Source organism: Manacus candei, unplaced genomic scaffold (assembly GCF_025592945.1).
Source record: "Manacus candei isolate 608988 ecotype Guabito, Panama unplaced genomic scaffold, ASM2559294v1 h1tg000034l, whole genome shotgun sequence".
Classification (NCBI taxonomy): domain Eukaryota; kingdom Metazoa; phylum Chordata; class Aves; order Passeriformes; family Pipridae; genus Manacus; species Manacus candei.
The window spans coordinates 1561412-1583100 of NW_026138082.1; the positions used below are offsets into that span (position 1 = coordinate 1561412).

At 41.9% G+C, this 21689-nt stretch overlaps 2 protein-coding genes across 2 annotated transcripts in view; both read right to left on the reverse strand.

Moving 5' to 3' along the window:
* Positions 1 to 237: 237 nt before the first annotated feature.
* Positions 238 to 5679, reverse strand: SLC35D3 (solute carrier family 35 member D3). Its single transcript, XM_051792605.1, has 2 exons — positions 5244 to 5679; positions 238 to 4128 (listed from the first exon to the last, which is right to left on the reverse strand). Exons 1-2 carry the CDS (start codon positions 5677 to 5679, stop codon positions 3299 to 3301), a joined length of 1266 nt encoding a protein of 421 aa, XP_051648565.1. The 3' UTR covers positions 238 to 3298.
* A 3964-nt stretch (positions 5680 to 9643) lies between these two features.
* Positions 9644 to 21689, reverse strand: part of PEX7 (peroxisomal biogenesis factor 7) — a 44331-nt gene continuing 32285 nt past the window's right edge. The window contains exon 10 of the mRNA XM_051792619.1: positions 9644 to 12523. Coding sequence (XP_051648579.1) covers positions 12455 to 12523 — 69 coding nt within the window. The 3' untranslated portion in view covers positions 9644 to 12454. The remainder of the gene's footprint in view (positions 12524 to 21689) is intronic.

The window sequence follows — 21689 nt, forward strand, 5'->3', positions numbered from 1 at the left end:
TGAATTTGGTAATAATCACCAACTGCAGCCTGCTCTGACACAACTCAGTTTCAGCCACAGGCTCATTATGTACCTTTCATTTGAAGCAAAAAGATAAAAGTTAATGCTTAAGTCATCTCCTAGGGTTGCCATGTGACATAGTTGGTAATACAAATACTTAACATTGATAAATAAATTAATATTGTTATTTTATAATACAGTGACTTTATAATAGAACTATTAATTATGAGTATCATCTTACTTTTATTTATTCTAAAGTTACCGCAGTTACGCCAGTGACACTAAATCATTTTAAATAGGTAACCAAAGAAATCACTGTTGAGAACCACAGAAACTTCAAGCTGTACAGAGGGCCCAGCACTTCAAATTCCTGTATTCCTTTTTTCTGTTCTTAGTCCCTCTGTCCATAACAGTATTTATAGCATGTGGTCACATGTTGAGAAAACTTGGATGGTATAAAGGCACAAGAATAACTATAAATGAACCAAAAATGAGCACCCTGGAGTAGCAACAATAAGAAAACCAGAAGGCTTTTGGAAAGCAATGCATTTTATTCCCACATCTCATTCTGCAGTCTTCCGCTGATGCCATTAAAATACCTCAGCACGAGGCAGTATTTTTATTTTATTGTGTGACAGCGTCTGTTACTGAAAAAGTGGATTGCATTTGCCAAATTCCCATTTTAATTTAGGGAATTTACACGTATAAACAGAATACAATATAATCACATTTTTGATTATACATGCAAATGTACAACATTGTAACAGCAGCTTTTTTAATAATCAAAACTGTTTGAATTTCCACAGATTCCTAAGAATAATTCAACAACAGTAAGTGACAAAACATTTACTCCCCCTGAGAAAAATTCCTGAAACAGGAGTCCAGGGGAAGAGCTTCATACAGCACATGTCAAACATGGGAGTGTGCACTACAGGATCTAAGACTTGTATCCAGGTGGTAAAAAGATCCACATTTTTTTGTGGACAGAAAACACTGAGCACAGTGAGGACAGATTAGAAACGTGGGTTTCTCTCCAGCCATCTGTATGATTACAATGCAGTTCAATATCATAATGAGTCCAGTAATACAGCAACTATAATTCATAGGCACAAGTGTCTTTAGTCTAGGATGCATTTGAAAAACTAACAAAAGCCCTATTATATTAGCCTAGAAACAATAAATAGTGCTTTTATTGAAAACATCCCATATGGAGCTTGTACAGAAAGTAAATGTACTTTGGCATCCAGCCAGCATCTCTCAACTCTCAAACACAAACTATACACAACCTGTGATGTACAGATCTTCATGCCCTGTCCTCCAGCTCAGCAGCTACAGGCTTTTAGCCTAAATGTCTTTATGGACATCTCTTTCAAAATCCATGGGTGATGCCAGGTCAGCCAGCTTCTGCATTGGCTCAGAAAACATACTGTCACAGCACCTGATGTTTCTGCCTGCATTTATTGACAAGAATCTAAAGCTCCCCCAGAGAGCAGTTTTGCAAATATTCCCTGCTGGGCAAATTGCTCACATTGGACTCCAGTGCTGAATGTGCTGTGAGCTAATGCTGCCTGCTCAGTTTGAGAGAGCATTGGACTAGGCACAGATTAATTAGGGCTGTGGGAATAATTGATTTTCAGTTCAGTGGCTTAATAAATTATAATAAATAATTATTAACAACAACAATAACAATATTAAATACAACAACAACAAACTTGGTTCATTTTTTCAGGAGATGATAATAGCTTGTTTCAGTCTGTGGTCAAGATGGCCCCAATGGCCATGACACCCTTTTGGGATGAGAAATACTGAGTGTCCAATCTTTTCTCTCTCTAGTCTGAGCAAAGGTTTCATGCAAGTACCTCCACCTACCAAAAGGATATCCCCAGGCTAAGAAACACTCGAACATTTGTTTCCATGGTCCTTTCAGTTAAACAGATGTGTGACAAAATATTACCACATTCACCAGAGGCCTCACTGAAGTGACTGCTTCACGCTTTCCACAGGAGCACTTGAGTGGCTGGGGTAGAGGCAGCTCTGTCCCTCACAGCCCACAGGGACAGTGTGGGCACTGGGGAGCTGCTTCTGTGAAAGCCATGGACATCCTGGTGCTGAGCGCGCTGAGCATCCTGACCCACAAGCGCTCAGCCATGGGATCTGCTGGAGCACACTGCAGCTCTCGCCTGCCTGTCCGCGCTTCCTTCCACTGGACAACACAGCACAGGGACAGCAAGGGCTCATATGCACAAAGCCATGTACCAACACACGGCCAGGATATAGAAGCACTGTCCTGCAAAAGCATCCCTGGGAACTCCGGAGAGTTGGTGTCCCCAGTTCTGCTATCAGCCTCTGCTTATGAAAGAATGGATGGAGAGGATTCCTAGGTTCCAGCCCAGGTTCTGATTCACCTGACTTTAGGGTACAAGGAGGGATGACAGAAGGCACACACTTTGTCCCTAATTTTTTTATAGCCATCTCAAATCCAATCAACACATAACATTTCCAAACTCTTTTATTTGAGTCAAGCTAATATTCCCAACGCTATGTGTAGTTAAAGCTCGTAGATAAACATCCTTCTTTTGCTAATCAAAGCTTCTTAGACGTTCAGATCTGGTTCTGCTTTCATGTACACCACCACAAGACAAAAGTACTTATACCGAAGACACAAAGTACCCAATTTAAACCAGGTCCAAGTCTCAGCCTGGAGAGTTTCAATTCTTCAGTTAAGAGGGTGATTTTATGCCAATATAACTTAACTGATACAACCTCTAGCTCTGCTGCAATTGTATTGACATAGAGGAGCACAAAAAAGTACAGTTAATAGGAGTCTATATTGTAGGAATATATTTATATAGAGTACCTATAATTGGATGGATATAGACATGGAAGCACACTGACAGAGCCTCCGAATGTGTTAAAATCACAAGGCTCCAGACACAAGCTAAGCTCTAGGCCACTGCTGTGTCACTGGCACTGCCGACTAACTCAATGGTGCTGATGTCCCTCATAGCCCAGGCTGCTGGGCAAGCACCCCATGACTTCCCATTACCCAACTCTCTCTCTGTGTCTGCAGCAGAGGACTCCACACCTTAGCTGAGGTGGGACTAAAGTGATGTACTGAAAGCAGCTGAAAGCAAGCCCAAAGCATGAGCAAACTATGACCTTTTGCTTTTTGACAATGAGGTAAAGTCATCCTGCATGATTTGGATTTGTAAGCGTTGATGTAAAATGTATGCTCTGCCTTTCCCCTGTACAGAGAACCAGGTGTCTGTCCTCAAGAAATAGTTTTCAAACCTGCTTTTTAAGGGTTTGGTAGCTCTTCATTTTCTATCAAATAATCCTTCTTTATATAATTAGCACCCCTCACCAACCTCCATACTCCAAGATAGGCTTCTTTCAGCGAGCTCCTGTTCACTTCTTGTGTGATGGTAAATTTTCCCTGGAGCACAGGTGCCTTGGCAGACTTCTCAGTGATGTCCTTCTCTTCCTCTCCGCTCTGGCTGTCCCCTGTGGCTGATCCTTCCACTGGTGCTTCCTCAGCCCCCTTCCCCGGGGAAACTGCCTCCATGGCAAACAGAGCTTGGTCCCCAGCCTGCCTTTTCCCCTCCTCTTCTCTAGCTTCTTTCTCCAGGTCCTCATAATTGCTCTGCCGTCTGGTCTCAATGTACTTGGCCACGCAGTAAATGACAGACCCCAAGGTATTGACCACAACACCAGCTATAAATAATCTTGTGGGCTCCACATCATTGAATGCCACCATGCCTACCGTGATGGTGGCTATACTCTTCACCACCCCTACGAAGCTGGTGGTCACAGCCGAGTTAATGTAAGTGCAGTGAAGGGTGGTAAAGTTCATGGCACAGCTAATCAGGACACAGGCAATAAAGATGCATACCATGGCAGGGTCCTTCCACCCTGGGAAGGACCAGACATTGATGGAATCCATGCTGGCAAAGGAGCAGATGATGAGAAAAGGTGTGGCCGAAACAGCAATGGCGTACTGTGCTGTCAGGGGTCCATATTCACTGTCTACACTGGTTTTCTGAATGAGCACCAGGTAGGCAGCATGTATCAGCACAGCCAGCACGCCTGTCACATAGCCCATGGCATCCCCAGTCAGGTCACCAGCTCCTGTCAGGAGTCACAGAGAGAAATAAGCATGCGTTTTGCATGTGAGACAGAAAGAGAGCACTGTTTTGGACTAGAGGGATATTTAGGAAATAGACATCATTGCACTTTCCATAACTCCTAGGACTTGTTATGCTTGTCCCAAGGCTGGACACACTTGCCTCTCAGCAGATATCTCATTTGCTTTTTTTTCAAGCTGCAAACCTACTGAATGTCTTTCATGCCCCCCCTAAATCCCACAGTCAAAATCAGATTGTTTTCTCCCTTTTGTGAAGACACTGTGGGAGATTTGTAGCTGAAACCGCACATACACACAGCAACCCTGAACGTCCTCTTGCCAGCGCAGACACTTGCCAGCTCTGGCCGGCCAGGCTGCCTGCCCTCCAACTCACTGGCCATTCTGCACCCTCTAGCAACAGACCCCTGTGGGGTCCCTGAAGCGAGACCTTCCCTTCTGAGCCCCATCAGACCTCTTTGCATATTAAACTAGTCATTGTGCGTGTGCTCTGTTCTCTGGGACAGCCCTCAGGAGTGCTGCCAGGGCACAGAGTACCAGCTTTGCTTCCTAGCCCACCTACACCTCGGCTGGAAAGCAACATGGGTCCTCCTGGCCTCAGAGGGTTGCAGCTGACCCCTAAGCTTGCATCTACCCCTGTAAGATTGCACCTACTGCAGTATGGCTGCAGTTGCCCCCATGGGCTTGTAGTTGCCCCCAGAACATTACATCTACCCCTGTAGGTGCACCCACTTCCCATAAGACTATGCATCCCTCCATAAGGTTGCACCTTCCCTAGAAAGGGACCACAGGTTTACACCGATCCCCATAAGGATGCACCGAGCCCTGCAAGAATGTACCAATCATCCATCCCTGCAAGGCTGCACCTGCCCCCGTGGGGTCGCAGCTGTCCCCCCAGGACTGCACACCAGCCGTATCCTCACGGTTTTCCCCCCGCCGCCCTCCTCGTCCCGACCCAAACCCGAGCCGGAGCGGCCGTGGTTGCCGCTGCAGAGGCGGTGGCCCCGTCGGGGCGCTCCGCGGCGCGGCCGCTCGCCCCGTCCCGCCGCATCCCGGTCCGCCCCGTCCCCCTCGGTGCGGTCGCGGCCGCGGTCGCACTCACCGGCCAGGGCGGCGCCGCAGGTGGTGATGAGGACTGCGACGAGGACACCGGGCGAGGGCATGCCGTCGCGGAGCACCAGGGCGCCGGTGACGAGGGTGACGAGGGGCAGGCAGCGCTTGAAGACGACGTACATGGGGAGGCTGAGGCCGCGCAGGGACCAGAGGGTGAGGGTGGACTGCAGGGTGGCCAAGGCAGCCACGGCGGCGAAGGGGCGCGCCAGGCGGAGCCCGAAGGGCGGCAGCGCCGCCAGCCCCCGCCGCCGCAGCGCCTCCAGCCCCAGCGCCGCCGCCGCGCTGCTGAGGCACTGCAGCAGCGTCAGGAAAGCGAAGTGGTAGCGGGCCAGCAGGAACTTGAGCAGGATGTTCAGCGAGCCCGAGCAGAGCCCGTGCGCCACCGCCACCGCGACGCCCCGCGCCCGGCCCCGCCACCGGAGCATCCTCCCCGCGTACGGCCCCGCCGCCAGGGCCCGCGGTTCTGCCGCCCGCCCGGCCACCCGCCCGGCCACCCGCCGCGGCGGCGGCGCGGGGGAACGGGGCCGAGCGGAGGCGGGGGGCGGGCGGAGGCAGGACGCGTTCCCGGCAGGGCAGCCACCCCCCCCCCGACGTGCACCCCCCGCGCCGCCCCCTACGTGTCCTCCCTCCTCCGCGTGCCCCCTCCCGTCCCCTCCCCGTCCCCCGTGCCTACCCCCGCCATCCCCAGGGTGTCTGCGCCGCCGCTCTCGGTGTCCTCCATCCCGCCCTCCCTGCCCTCGGTGTCCCCCCAGCTTCGCCCCGCGGTGTCTCCCGGAGCACGCCTGGCTCAGCGGGAGTGGGAAAGACCCCCCGCCGCCCGCAAGCCCTCCCGAACCCGGTCGGGTGTAGGAGGGAGTGCAGCGGTAGCGGGCACCGCGGTGCTTTCCCCCCGGGGATAACTGCAGGGTACCCGCAGCTCCGCGGCGGAGTGCCTCTGGCCCCAAAATAACGTGAAAGACCCGTCGGAAACCTCACGTCTCTCGGAGCGGGGAGATCAGTGCAGCTTCCCCTCCGCGTGCACAAGCAGGAGGGTACCGCTTCTTTCTCCTCAAAATTATACGGCCTTCCAGGAAAAAGCATGCATCGAGCATACCGGCAACATTCGTCCCGTAGCCCCCGTTTCCCCGCGTCGGGGTCCCGGCCGCGCCCGGCTTGTCCAAGGGAACCCCTTCTCAGGCAGGGGACGTCGGAGAGAGGGGAACGGCTGCTAAGAAAGCAGGAAGAAACGGGTTCTTGCAGGGGGATTTTCCTTGAGAAGTCACTAAAAACTGGCAACCACACAAAGTCTCTGAAATTGATGTATTAAAGCATCATAAAGTTTAAATAAGCTGACTCTTTCTCTCGACTTGCCAGATTAAGGTTTTAATAAGAGACTGCAATAGACCACCTCGATTCTGAGGAAAAGCAAAAGCAGTTCTCTCTACCAGTCTCCAGAAGTGTCAGGCAATGCAAGGGAATTAAAAACTATACTTCTATTCAGAGCTGCCTTATAATCTTGAGCCTTCTTTTAACATTATACATGTTAGGTTTCTCTCACTAGTAAGAATGCCTTTCACTCATCAATATGAGATTAGCAAAATTATTCTTTATTTTAAACAAAACCAGCCTCCTGCCTCTTCATGGGAACAATATTAGGAAGAGCCAGCTTGGGAAAAAATGGCACACTTGATACCCAAAGCTTGTTTTCAGAAGACTTGTCATAAAAAGATTGGGGCAGATCCTGACAAGGATTGCCAGCTCTTGTGGGCTTGTACAGAACTTTGCACAAGCACCCCATGCATTTCATCAGTATTAAAAAGGCATAACTATTTTCTGTGAGTTTTCTGCAGAAAAATATTGTATTTCAGTCTTAGTTCATTTCCCAGACCTCACTAGATACCCCCAGCTTCCAAAGCCAGCTGTCCTTCTTCCCAGCCATTTCCCTGGAAACTCTTGTTTGGTGTTAGGTAAGACCTGTAGCAATCACAGGAAAGGGGTGCTGATGCCAACAGTTCCCAGCAAGAGTAGGGCAGGTGTTTGGAATGCCAAGCAAGCAAGTGTGCACTAAATGAGCACGCTAGTATGGAGGAGTGGCAAAAAGAGCACACAGGACCCACAGCACTGGTCTCTTTGTCTGAGCCAGGAACAGCTGTGTATGCCCAGGATTAGTGCTGGGCACAGTAATAAGCTCTCAGTGGTCACAGAGATCAGTCACACCAAAGAGGATGTGTTACAACTTTCCTGGGTTAGAACTAACAGTGGAGCTGGTACAGGCAGGGGATAGGAGGCAGGACAAGGTTTATAAAATGAAACAAAGTACACATTGAGTATGAATGTCTGAAGATGAAAATTGGTAATGAGGGAAAGGAAACCATAGGTACTGGAGTCCAAGTCTGGCTTCAGAACCCACTGAAGAAATGTGCCAACACATTTACACCAGCCTCCATTTGGACTCACCCTGAGCCCACATGCAGCACAATGTAAAGGAACGTGTGGATCACCATGACAGTGTTTGCACATGGGAGGAAAAAAGCTCCTTCTGCCAAATGAATGCAGATGGAAAAAAATCTAATTGTTCTTTCTGGAAATACTCTAGTAATCTGGACTCCACCTAAGCTTAACCTCTGGAAGAAAAAATTTAGTCCCCTCCCCAGTGAAATTACTGCTAGAGAAGTGAGTCTCTTGACTCACTTCAGGCTGCGAATCTGCTTTGGGGACTTCATACTTCTCTGACAGAAACAGAAAAACAAACAGAAGCATAAAAATTTTAACAGACTATCTCACTTGTAAGGAATCTGGAATGATCATCTAGTCCAACTACCTGACCAGTTCAGGTCTGACCAAAAATTAAATCGTGTTGTTAAGGGCATTGTCCAAATGCCTCTTGCACACTGATAGGCTTGGGACATTGACCACTTTTCTAGGAAGCCTGTTCCAGTGTTTGACTACCCTTTTGGTAAGAAAATGCTTCCTAATGTCCAGTCTGAACCTCCTCTGGTGTGTCTTTGAACCATTCCCATGCATCCTATCACTGTATCCCAAGAAGAAGAGATCAGCACCTCCCTCTCCGCTTGCCCTCCTCAGGAAGTGGCAGAGAATGATGAGGTCACACCTCAATCTCCTTTTCTCCAAACTAGACATGCCCAAAGTCCTCAGCCTCTCCTCACAGAATATGCCTTCTTACCCTTTCACCAGCTTTGCAGTCCTCTTCTGGACACATTCAAGGACCTTCACATCCTTTTTATATTGTGGTGCCCAGAACTGCATGGAGTACTCAAAGTGAGGCTGCACCAATGCTGAATTTGGAAACTCAAGTGTCCAAGTACCACTTTTGGTACTCATCTGTGTTGCAAGGGCAGCATCTCTTGCAACATCTCTCATGGCATTGCTAATATTAGTCTTGTGTATAGATAGCAAAGGGAGGTGGAGGGGAAGCTGTTGTCCCTTGCCGAACCATCCCTTTCTCAACACGGATTCAGGCCAGAATCCAGTGTTCAATCCCATGGCCTCTCTACCACTCCAGAGTCAGAAAAAATGTCTTTTCCTGCACTTCAGTGGGAAGGAATTGGATAAAGCAACAGAGAAACGTCATTTGACGTGACACTGCAGTGAAGGTACTTCCCTTACACTAGTTGTTCTGGTGTCCAGAGAACAGTGGGTGCCTACTTCGTAAATTGACTCTTTTACACAACTTTGGCCTAGCAGTGGGGCACAGATCATAGTCATGAATCGCTCTGTGGTTCTTTATCCTGAAGAGATGATTATGATGCCTTAACTCTAATCCTTTAATGGAAATTATGCTCAGTTTTGCATTTCACCTAAGTACAATGGGTGAGAGGAAAAAAAATACCTGGAGCAAACTGGTGTCTTCCTAAGGGCAGAGGGTTTTTTAAAATGGCTTCTTGGATGAAAATGGTAAAGATCTATACAAAATGTTTAATGGACAATTTGCTTTGACCATGAGGTCTCCTGGGGAAGCATTGTGCAGAGTTGTATCCATTCCCTATCCCACAACCCTGAGCACATTCAAAGCTGAGCAGTACTACTGAAAGGTGTTAGTACACTCGTGCTTATGCAGCAAAATCTGAGGCCAGCACTGTACTTGGCTAGAAGAAAGAGATCACTTCTTCACTGTCACATACTCTGCACAAGCAGACACAAAGAATCATTTAAAATAGCTTTCCTTTGTCAAAAGGCAGACCTGATGGGACATACAGCTAGGAAAAGTTGCATAAAGTATGGTCCCTAGAAGTACAGAGGAAAAATGTGACCATCACCCAGTATTCATACAAGAGATAAACCATGATTACAGTACTCTACTTACAAGATACTCTCAGTATCTTTCTCTGCATTTACTTTTTGATTGACATTTCTTAATTGGGGAAGTGAACACAAGAGTATAGCCAAAGATACTGTGTGCAATTAATTTAATAGCATTACAGAACAACAAATCCACTCTTTAATCCACTCTTTAAGAACTTGGTTAATCAGTATATTTCTTGAACCAAAGAGAAACCCACAGACTCCAAAAAACCAAAATCTTCCACAGGAGCAAGTTTAAAAGTAGAACACGTTACATCTTTTAGACTGTTGTCATTAAACAATGTTTCAGTAGACAAAAAAAAAAAAAAAGATTGGAAGCTAATATTTTGATCATAAAATAAAAATTGTTTCTTTAAAACAACTATAGCAAATATTCCCTGAGAATTAAGAATCAGCAACAACTATTGCCAGATTGTTTTTTTTCTGTTACAGTGCAGAAATGTTACAGCGCATTCTCTCCATTCAAAGACCACACAGGAAGACTAAAGGCCACAGTTTTTATTTACTGTGTGCATCTTCTGGATGTGCTCATCTTTCAAGAGAATTAAATCTGGATGCAGCAACCCTCAGCACTGAAGCTAACTAGACATGAGGGGACAGAAGGCAGTTGAGGAAAAGTTTAATCTATGTGCTAAGTGTGCATGTTCAGAATTCCATTATTTTTTCCCCTGCATTAGGTTTTCTAAATTTTCCCTTCCAACTATGCTATGGCAGCATTCTGGAATATCCCACTCCCTCTGTCCCCCCAGAAACATGCATATGAAATACTAACTCACCACCAAAATGTTCCAGTTTGACAAGTAAGCTGAAGTCAAAGCAGAAAAGTGAGATAAAACAGAAGAGTGGAGTAACTATTGAAGTTGAAATAATCAATTTTAATGCCTGAAATTAGATTTTATGGTCCATGGTACTGCTGAAAGCTGCATGCAGCACAGCTTTATTGCTGCATTATTCCTCAGCACAAAGAATTAAAGTGCAGTAAATGTTGGGGATTTGGTGCAGCACAATGTTACAAAAAAAAAGAAAATCAACTTTTTGTTATTAATTCAGCTCAAAAAGATGGTATTTTGGGGGCAGTTTGTACTGACTCAGAAAAATACAAGATCCTATTGGGATCCAAATTATCTGTTGTAGAAAAAAGTTTCTCCCTGTCCTGTCCTATACATCAAATCAATATATGAATGTCTCCCTGTGGATATCTGCTAGTTCCCCAGCTCCTTCCCCAAGATAGAAGAATCATTCTTTCCCTGCAACTTCAGGTCTTAGCTCAGCTGAATTCTTCCTTTCATTGCTTCAAAGCATCCAGCAGATCTGGAAGTGTCTGCTATTGCTTGATCTATGAGTGGTGCAACCCAGAAGTGTACAGCATTCATTAACAGCAGACTATGAAAACCTGACCAAAGATCTGCAAAGACCTGACCTGCAAAGAGTCTTTTGATGTTAACGTGGGTTAACAGCAGAAGGGAGACGGCTTTAAGAAGGTAAAAAAAAAAAAAAAAAGGCTAGCAGTAAACCAGGAGAGAAGCCTAACATATACCAATGAGCACTGCAGTACTACCACAGTTGGATCCTAAAAGACTATTCAAAGGTGACTGGGGAAGCGTAACAACTGAACATCTCTATTTGCCCAAGAAAACTTAGATGAAAATACCAGCATGTGGGTTGAGGACTCAAAACGGGAATGCAAAGTATTCAACGTACCTATAACATGTTGGGTATATTATAATATGTGTAATAGTTTGGCCATGCTGGATCTGCTATGTTTATGTCATGTAGTTCATCTGCATATATATATATATACATATATATATATGTATATATGTATATACATATATATATATATACACACACATATATATATATACATATATATATATATATACACACATATATACACACACACACACACATATATATATATACATATATATATATATACACATATATATATATATACATATATATACACACACACACACACACACACACACATATATATATATATAGGTTCAGTTGGTCTGGACATCAGCTCTCCCTTTGGCTGAGCTGTCAGCGGTCCAGAAACACTGAATATATGGTCACATTCCTCTTCTACTTCTTGGAAAAACCTCCTAAATGAAAATAAAAGACAAGTCTAATAGAAGAGATGGCTGCCCTATCTCTAAATCTTGAGGATTGTCATCCAATTAGTTTTGTATATATTTCATTTTTTTTTCCTAAGCATTTTCTCTATTATCAGAGTATCTTTCTACGTAACTTCATCAACCATTTTACTCAAGAAGATCTAACAGAAAAAATATATGAAAATAATCTTTATCATCTTTTTGAAGCAGCAATCAGAAAGGTCAAATGAATCAGCTGGCTATAAACTACAACATTTACTGTCAATCAAGAGTATTCATCATATTGCAAAAGAAAATAATGCAACATGAGTCACAGCAAAACATATAATGCATCTGAGTGATACAAACTTTACAGTGAAAAAGCCTTTATTTTCTTTTCTTCCCCCCCCCCCTTTCTTTTCTTTTCTACAGTGACATTATCAAAATACACTGCCAGTTACTTTTATTCTTTATAACGAACAAGAAGATTCAGGCCTCTGCTCTCATCATTAGCCAGACAGATCACAAAACTGCATGGGTGACTTGACTCTAAAGACACCACTCATATCTGCTATGGCCACTCTTCAGCCATTCAGTGGCTGTTAAACATTTTGCTAGTTCAAGTACTACCCGTACAGTAAACCAAGCCCTAAAATCTCCACATGTTTAAGTGCACAACACTCCATTCAAGCAGTTTCACTTAAAAAGAGACACTAAGATTAGTGATACAGTTGACACTTTAGCACAAGTCTGAAAGAGAGAAAGGTTCCTGGTGTGTGAGATCATCACTTTTCCTCTAAACAGGAACTGCCAGACATGATGGAGTATAGATCTTGACCAGTTCGTCCCAAGCACAGTCCACCACCTACAAAGCAAACGAATTCTGTTTAGATCCTTCATAAGTGCAATTTTTACAAAAAACAGAGGGAACTTAGAATTTAATGCATATTGTGGAGTTAATACCAGTCAGTACTCTGATTTACAATGCTTCAAAATTATATAATAATGAGATGGGTTTTGTTTTGTTTTTTTAAAACTTTGTCTTAACTTTACAAAGGTGCATGAAAATTAACAACTTCCTCTTTTTCATACTCCTCATGAGGAAAGCTGGGAAATCTTTGGGTTTGAACTGATTATTCCAAATAGGCTAAAGAACGTTCCTTGAGAATTAAATTAAGGAAGGACACACAAAAGTCCAGACCTTGTCATATTTCTTCTTTTTACAGTCTCAGGATACTTTTACCATGATATCTAAACAGTTCATGAGCAGATCTGAACAACTTTCTTACACTTACAGGTACAGAAATTTATTACAGACATTTTCCTAATGGATTGTGGAGGAATGGAGAAACAAAGAAGTTCAACAAAATCATACAGGAAGTTTCCTGAAGAATTAAGCCAGAATTTCAGTCTCACACTTGATAAGCTAGGAGATCACTGTACTGTCTTTTGTTGAGATGAGAGATGTCTATTTGCTGAGCACTGAGATTTGGGGGCCTCACTTTAGAGTCTGTAACAAAGTGAAAGGGTTAACCACACTGACAATTACTCAAAAAGATGACCTATAATATATATTCACAGAATATTGCGGGAGACAAGAACTAAGGCAAAGAGAAGAAGAAAGAGAAGAGTTAAAGAGAAAAAGCTGATGAGGTCCACAAATATACTCCAGTAAATCTGGCTGAATCCATATTGCATTATCTTTACAATGTCATTTCCAGTTGGGATCACAAAAGATACAGTATTGGATCCTCTGCACAACAAGCTTCCTTCTGTTGTAGACTGCAATTCCTGTTCTCTTCTAGAGCCAGAATGAACAGCTGCACACTAAAAATTTGGAAATTCATCTACAATATTTGATTTCAGACTATAATTAGCCCATTTTATGTTTACTATACTGCACTATTATTCATTTCTACTGCTTCCTTAGCTGGTTCTACTTAGTTATTTGAAGTACTTTCCACATACATCTAAATGGGTCAAAAAAACTCTTGACAACGTGTCTGTCTATTCATATGACATAATAGAGCTTTCTGTAGCATAATGTTCTGCTGCATTGCAGTCTCCCAAATAATACCAAAAAGAAAATGTGTTCTCCACTAAATGCTGTATAGAAACTGGCAATCACATAAAGTTCAGGTTTTTTACTATTCTCCATAGCTATAGATCAATGTCTGTATTTCTATAGGCAATACTTTTTACTTTCATACAGAAACAAGAAACAGAAATAACATTTGGAAAAATCCCATGGGAATTCCCACCTGTTATCAAAGTAATTAGCATCCCTGAAACAGCCTCTGAACAAATATAGTTACAGAACCTTTTAATCTAGCAGCACTAAAAATAAACAGGGGATACTAAAAGGGAGTTTGAAAAGGATCACTTGTGGTAAGCTGCCCAACTCATTGACTTGATGGTGAAAGGTGAAAACAGCCACACAACAAAAGGAAAATAAAAGCTACAGCAAATAACAGTGAATCAAGTTCTCCTGTGCAGCAGGAAGCCTGTAATGAAATACTGATATCAGAAACCTTGATGAAAATACACATGCGAAGAACAGCAAACAGGTACCTATGGAAAACTGGGACACTACAGCATGGAACAGCATTACAAAACGTAATAGCATTTCCATTTCTCCATATTCCTTCAAAATACAGCCAAGACTGTCAAAAAAAGGGGACAACTGTAACCTAAGAGTGTAGCAGCCAGCATTCACTGATGGACAGCTGCTACGTGCCCCTTTGCAGTATCTCACAGATTATCACTGCCTCAAATACAAACAACTAAGATGAATCCTGAGATAAAGAGAAGTCCCTGTTCATGCAGCTATTGCATCAGTTTATGAAATGTCTTCCTTCATTTTGTCTTATGATATATCTTATACAGTGGTCTTATGACTGCTGTGTGCCTTTCCCCAGAACAGGGGAACGTAGGATGTGGAATATAAGTGGTTTAAAAGTATTTACAAATGTCAGATCTAATGAGACACGTGAACATTTTTAATACATACTTTAAAGCACTTTAGCCTTTTTTTTTTTTAATAAACTAAATATTAAAATAGGGATAGAAATTTCATTGGGACGAGAGCTGATCCAGCACACTACAGTAAATAAACATGACATACAAAAAGTTGCAATTTCCTAGAGTTTATATTTTGATCAATGAGGTAATGTTACTAACAGGTGAAGAAAATCTTCCTGTGGCAGGATGAAGTACAAAGGAAAACTGAAATTGGACTCACATTTTATTTGCCTACCTGACAGAAGTCCTCAGCATTAGGAGCATAAAGGCATGGAGGTTTGTCTTTCTGTAAAAATGTCTGCTGCTTTAGGGACAAATTTTACTCTGAGATTCAAACAAATCTCACTGACTTCAGTTTTTAGAAGGTGCATGATTTTTTTTTTTTTCAAACTGACATGCTAGCAGAGGACAGTTTATTTCAGCTGCAAGGAACTGTATAAACTGTCATATTCTTGCATTATTGACTATTTTGCATGGCATGTTTTGTATGCCATGCAATTTTCATTATCATTTATGAAAACTGAATTGGTCTTGTATCAAGCTATAGAATGTAATTCTACTATAGCAACTTTCAACTACCATAAATTACAGGGAAAAGGAAAATAACTAGAGTTTAACTGTAAAACAAGAATATTTTATGTTACACTGATTGGTAAACTACATCAAGAAATAATGCAAATAGAAAAAGCATTCTAAACCTGGTAATTTTCATTGTAACTAAAGCTATTTGTGACAAAGGCAGCCTAAAAAAATGACTTTTATCTTTAATGCTTTTATTTTAGTAGCAAATTTGCAGTACTAGCATATACACTAAAGGTACTGTATGGTTATTACTGCAGAGTACATATCATGTCAATTTGTCTGCCAGTAGAGATGAGGACCACTGTATTTCTCTTCAAGTAAAGCCAAAAAGCAAGTACACAAATGAAAACCTGCAGTCATCACAGGAAGATGATTGCTTGACTAGAAAATCATAGTTTAACTCAACTAAAACAGCTATCCTGTATTTTATTGAAGTGTTTATCCTTGTCCCAGAGTATAACAATGTTTTCCACCAACTGATCTAATACAGACATCCATTCATATATCAGTCATTTCCATTCACTAACTGATTTAATCCCTCGACAGGCTCTCTGTTTTCTATTCATCGCAATCATCTTGCCTCGCAATAGACTTAGACCTTTTCCAGCATCCCAGGGCAATCCACTCAGTCTAGTGCAATTACCTGCATAACATTCTGCCTCTTTACTGCTCAGAAGCAAGAGAACAAGAGAAAACTCCAAAGTTAGCTACTAACTTTAAGTATTTGAAGGCGTACTAAATCTCCACGCCCTAACCAAGATTAAATACATTCAAAATAACAACTAATAACTTAAAGAGTTCAGAACAGGAACAAAGAACAGGTTTAATCAGAACAAAGTACAGCCCTCTCTAGATTAATATTTCCAGAACTAATGCGGCTTTCAGAGTGCTCATAATAAATCGTACAATAATACGTAAATGTGCCTGAGAGTGATCCATTTCTCAGCTCTTCCCCATCCTATTTTCAAATAAAACTAATAAGACCTGTCTTTTTTTTTATTCTGTAGAAAAGACAATAGAAAAATTATTCAGTTCTTGACTTCCATTAATGTTGTGTTTCCCTTTCTCTTTTAGTTTCTCATCTTCTGTGTCTTCTCAAACAGAATTTAACGGTCTATTTATATCATTATTATGTATTTTTGAGGTATCCTGAGCATCCTCTAAGCGAGTGGGATGGAGATTAAGGGGAGATAAAACAAGCTATTAGGTTTGCTACTCATCAAATTACTTTCACAGGTGAGCATTAAAACTGATTGGTCAAGTGCATAATGGATCATGCATGATCCACTAAATTCATTCAATACCTATTTTGGTCTAGAAAATCTGAACCACTGCTGTTGCCTGTTTGGTTAACACTTGCCAGAGTGAACTGCATATGATGTTAACCTTTACACAAGAGTGAAAGTGATGTGAGTTTCCAAATTATAACTTTTAATTTTTAATGTGCAGTAACACCAGTATTTTTTAATTTAATTCTGAAAAAACACACCTTAATTTAATTATTATTTCCAGTAAAGACAGAATAAAACAAACCCTGGAAAAGAACTTTTTATAAAGATCTAGGTTCAAACTAGAGTTATCAGAAACAGATGTTCCAAACACTGCATAAGAAATCCATTTCTTTCTTAAGGAGAAAGAAAATACTGCCTCCCACCCTTCCCAATACTTCAGAATCAAAGTGCATTTTTCCTCTCCATACACTTGCATGGATAAATTGCATTTCAGAATTGTGATGCCTGACAGCAACCTTTCCAAACACCTTAGGAAGAGACTTTAGCTGCTAATGGCAAAAAGTGATCATTACTCATGAGTGGCTGGCTTTGACTTACACAGTGAAACTTTCAATTTTAACAGTTTGGGAAAGACACACTATAGGCACCAGCAAGAAATGTCACCTTCTTTTAGTCTCTCCAACTCTGGAAGATGTTCAAATTGGTTTAACATTTGCAGCTGGTGAAATCTAGTATTTTCATGAAAAAATCCACTCTGAAATTAAGTAGGCTCTTTTTATCTCAAAGAATCACTAACTACATAACTTTAGTAGCATCTTGGGGAAGGACCATAAGGAGAGACTAAAATGAAGTACAGATAGTGTTATAATTATAGCAGTGGGACAGCCACAACAGCTGGATGGAAGCTATCAGTTCCTTGGCAATTAAGTGTAAAAGATAAGAGCAAGTGATCAAAAGAAAAAAGCAGAGAAAGTCGGTTTTTCTGCACATTTCCACAAGATATAACTCCATTTTTGTATGGAACAATCAATATTTCTGGGCCTGCTGAGGGTGAACAATTAATTTAAATGAATGGCAAAATACACAGCCAAACAGCCTCACTAAAGACATCCTCTGCACTTATATTTGGCTATACCCGTTAAGCCAACTTCAGCAGCCCCTCCTGTTCGTTCTCCTGCTTCGTGTGTTGGCACAACTAATGCAGCACACTGCAAAAGGTGCTCAAAGAAAACAAGTAGTAGAACAAACCTGTACACCGAACACTTGACAGATGATCAAAAATTTCTCCATAAAACTGGATGAATTTAGAACCAGATATCAAGTTACCTTCAGGGCATGCAGCTCAAGTATATACAGTTTGGCTACGATGTCCCTCCAACTAGTAAGAAATTACAGCTTTTGAAATTGTAGTGATGCATAATACCATCAGTACAGAAACGTTTCATGGGATCAACAGACCGATGCTACAAAGCAGGCACCTCTGCTCAGTTCTAACTGCCTCTTAGCCAGGCGCAAGGAAGGAGCAGACTGTGGTTTGGCACCATGTGCTGGCGATACCCTGCAGCTTTAGGGAGAAGAAGCTGGAGGTTCAGGACAGCTGAATCACAAGGACAGTGTAACACAGAGCAGAAGAGTCATGGGTCCTCCACTGGTATTATCAATGTATCATACATAATATGTGGTATTATGGATTGGGCATCATGGTTTAACCCCAGCCAGCAATGAAGTACCACACAGCTGCTCGCTCACCCCAACCCCATCAGGCAGAGGGGAGGAGAACTGGAAAAATAAGGAGGTGCAGCCAGACAGAGGACTAGAGAAAACAAGTTTCCTCCCAACCTATGTTGACAGAAATAACTATTTAGAAAGACAGCTGTCTATTTGTAGTGTAATCATGATCCAAACACACACATTCACAGTAAAAGCAAATCGTAAGTGATCGCTATTTGTGCTGTACATAAGTGATTCTAAAACCCAGACTTCAACATGCATTCAGGTAACAAGATGATTTTGAACTACAGAACCTACATTTGGCTTACCCTCATTTGGTGCAGAACATTTTTTTATTTCCTAAGGGAGCTAGCTCAGTATTGTATGTCATGAAGTCTTGTTCTGATTTGGCACGTCACAGATGTCTAACGTGCTTTTCGCATATCAAGTGTTCTGAGCCACTACACCACTTGCCATCACATCCGTTAAAAATCACGTATCCTTGCAACTTAGGAATGTCATTGTGTGCAACATAAAAATATAGAGAAATGGAAAGATTCCTCTCCTGTTCCCATTAGATATTTAATCCTATTCTCAGCAGAAGACAGAAAGCCTGACTCAATGGAAAGCATTAATTTATACTTTCCATTGACTGCTTTATAGAGTTCAGAACAGATGCGAGGTGTAGCTGAAAAAGGTTTTCAGACAAAATTCAGAGCTTCTGCATCTCTCACGTTTGTGTAAAGCAAAATACAGCTTTAGAATTACAACAGAAATGGCTGGGTATTTTTTCTGTCCATGATTTAAAGAAATTTGTGGTATATATGCATTTTTTATTCTTCATATACTTATTGAAATAATTTCAGAATCAAGACAAGAAGTGACTGTTCACAGGATCTGTACTTTTTATCTGTGTCATTAATGGATTGCCTAAAGACATCTAAAATTAATTCATGACTGCCATATCACATTAACCTACAGCATAAGAAAAAGGCTGCTTTTAAATAAAGCTGCACAAACAATACCAAAAGAAGTTAGCTACAGCATGTAAGCACAAATGTAAACACAGCAAAATCCCAGTAAGAGACAGGCTTAAAGGAGCATTACATTTTAATTCATCAGAACATTCAGAGATCACATACAGGGAAAGTAAGTATCAGGAGAGAAATAAGAAATCCAGTGAGCTACAGAGTACAACTCCACTATATGGTCTAGCATTAACAGCCCCAAGTGAGGAATAGTACATAGCTGATTACCAGTTTTATAATCCCTACATACTTCCTATGCATATCTAGCGTGTATAGAAAGAAGCAAACTTTAATTGTTTCCCTTATCCTCAAACTTCGGAAAGAACTTATCTGGTTTAAAAAACTGCGTACTCTTAATGTGGCTGACAAGGTGAAGAGATTTGTTCAGTTCTTAATGCTACACACCATTACAAATTTAAAAGATTTTTGGTGCTTAGGGTCTTGTCACTGTTCTTGTGTGTGCCAAAGCTACTTTGGCTGAAAGGGGGAGTTGGGAGTATTTTCTCCTAGACAACCTGCCTGGCAAGCTCTCACATCAGCACTTGCAGTTTAATAGAGAAATACCCTGAATATCATGAGGATCATTTCTGTTAATGCTTTGCACTGTGAAGTACCCATCTTTCTATGCATCTGAAAGTTTGTTTGTTGTTTCAAATTGCTGTGAACCTAACACTAACATTATGGTGGGGGGAAAAAACTAAACCAAACAACAGCTGATCTTTAAAATGCAAAGCTTTCAAAAAACACTTACTTTACATAGAGGCACACACTCCAAAACAGAAACTAGAATCTTTAATTTAGGCCAAAGGAGTTTTCTGTTTCATCCAGCTAATACTAATGGGTCCTTTCACAACCAATTCCTTATGACTAGATCTCTCTCCACATATTGCCTCCCTTAGCAGATACTGTGCAAGAACCAGCCTGCCTGCATGTACCTTCTCTGTGCCTGAGGGTTCTGTTCAAAACTCGGTCAGTTCCACAGGAATGTCTCATAATTCCTATGTTAGCTAATTAATCATAATATCTATTTTGAACATTTTTCCAATAGTGCAGATAGTTTTTCCCTTGACACGCAAAAGATACTTCAAAAATGCTGAAGTTCATTGGGCAAAGCCAAATAAAACAATCTGTCTAGACAACAAAAATATCATTAAGAATGAAAACAAAGGTAAATTACCAGAATGATACTTAATTTGAGTATAAATGAATAGCTTGTCCATTACGAATAAAATACCCTGCATTCTCCCTGGATGCTCCTTCTCCTTCTCCCTGAAGGAGAGAAGCAGTTCAAATCTCAAGTCGTAACTCCTTATAAAGCATACATGAAAAATCACAAATCATGTAAATACATGAATAAAATAAACAATAGAGCTCATTATCAGATTGATAAAGAGCAGACGTGAAGACAACCTACATATTGGGAACAGCAGCATACAATTAAAGCAAATTATCTTTGTTGCATTGATGCAGAAGCCAGGGAAAGGCTGCATGTGCTCATACTGGAAGCAACTATTCAGTAAGCATTCACAGAATCACAGAATGCTTTGGGCTGGAAAGGACCTTAAAGATCATCTAGTTCCAACCCCCCTGACATCGGCAGAGACACCCTCCACAAGACCAGGTCACTCAAAGTCTCATCCAGCCTGGTCTTGAGCACTTCCATCCACAACTTCTTTGGGCAACCTATTCCAGTGTCTCACCATCCTCACAGTAAATAATTTCTTCCTTATACCTACCTCACCGTCTTTCAGTTTGAAGGCATTATATCTTGTCCTATAACTACATGCCCTTGTAAAAAGTCCCTCTCCAGCTCTCTTGGAGGACTCCTTTAAGTACTGGAAGGTTCTATAAGGTCTCCCCAGAGCCTTCTCTTCTCCAGGCTGAAGAACCCCAACCCTCTCAGCCTGTCTTCACAGGAGAGGTGCTTCAGCCCCTTGATCATCTTCATGGCCTTCTTCTGGATTCATTCCAACAGGTCCATGTCCTATTTTTGCTGCAAGCCCCAGAGCTGAACAGAGTACTCAAGGTGATGTCTCATTGGTCTTCCTTTAAAAATGAGGGTTAAGTTTCCCTTGTGTTCATTCTTTAACTTAGTGAGAGTTTAATTCTATCACAGGTTTTTAAACTTCTTTTAAAAACCAAAACATTTAGATTTTGCATTGCTGTGATATCCAACCCTCACAATAGATTAAATGAACTCAACAGAAAAAACCAGAGGAATATTAAAGCTGTTGCAAATGCCAAACTTCTGTCTGGAACGCACATTGGCATGCAGTAAATACAGATATATACCCCAGATTTACAGATTCTGGGCATTAAGTCCAACACTGGACTTGTAGAATTTCTGCATGGAAAAAAGGATACCTGAATGCACAAATGCCCTAATGTTGATAGTTATGCACACCATCATTTTCCTTTTTTTTTCAACATACTAGTGCATGTGCAGCAGTTTTCTTTC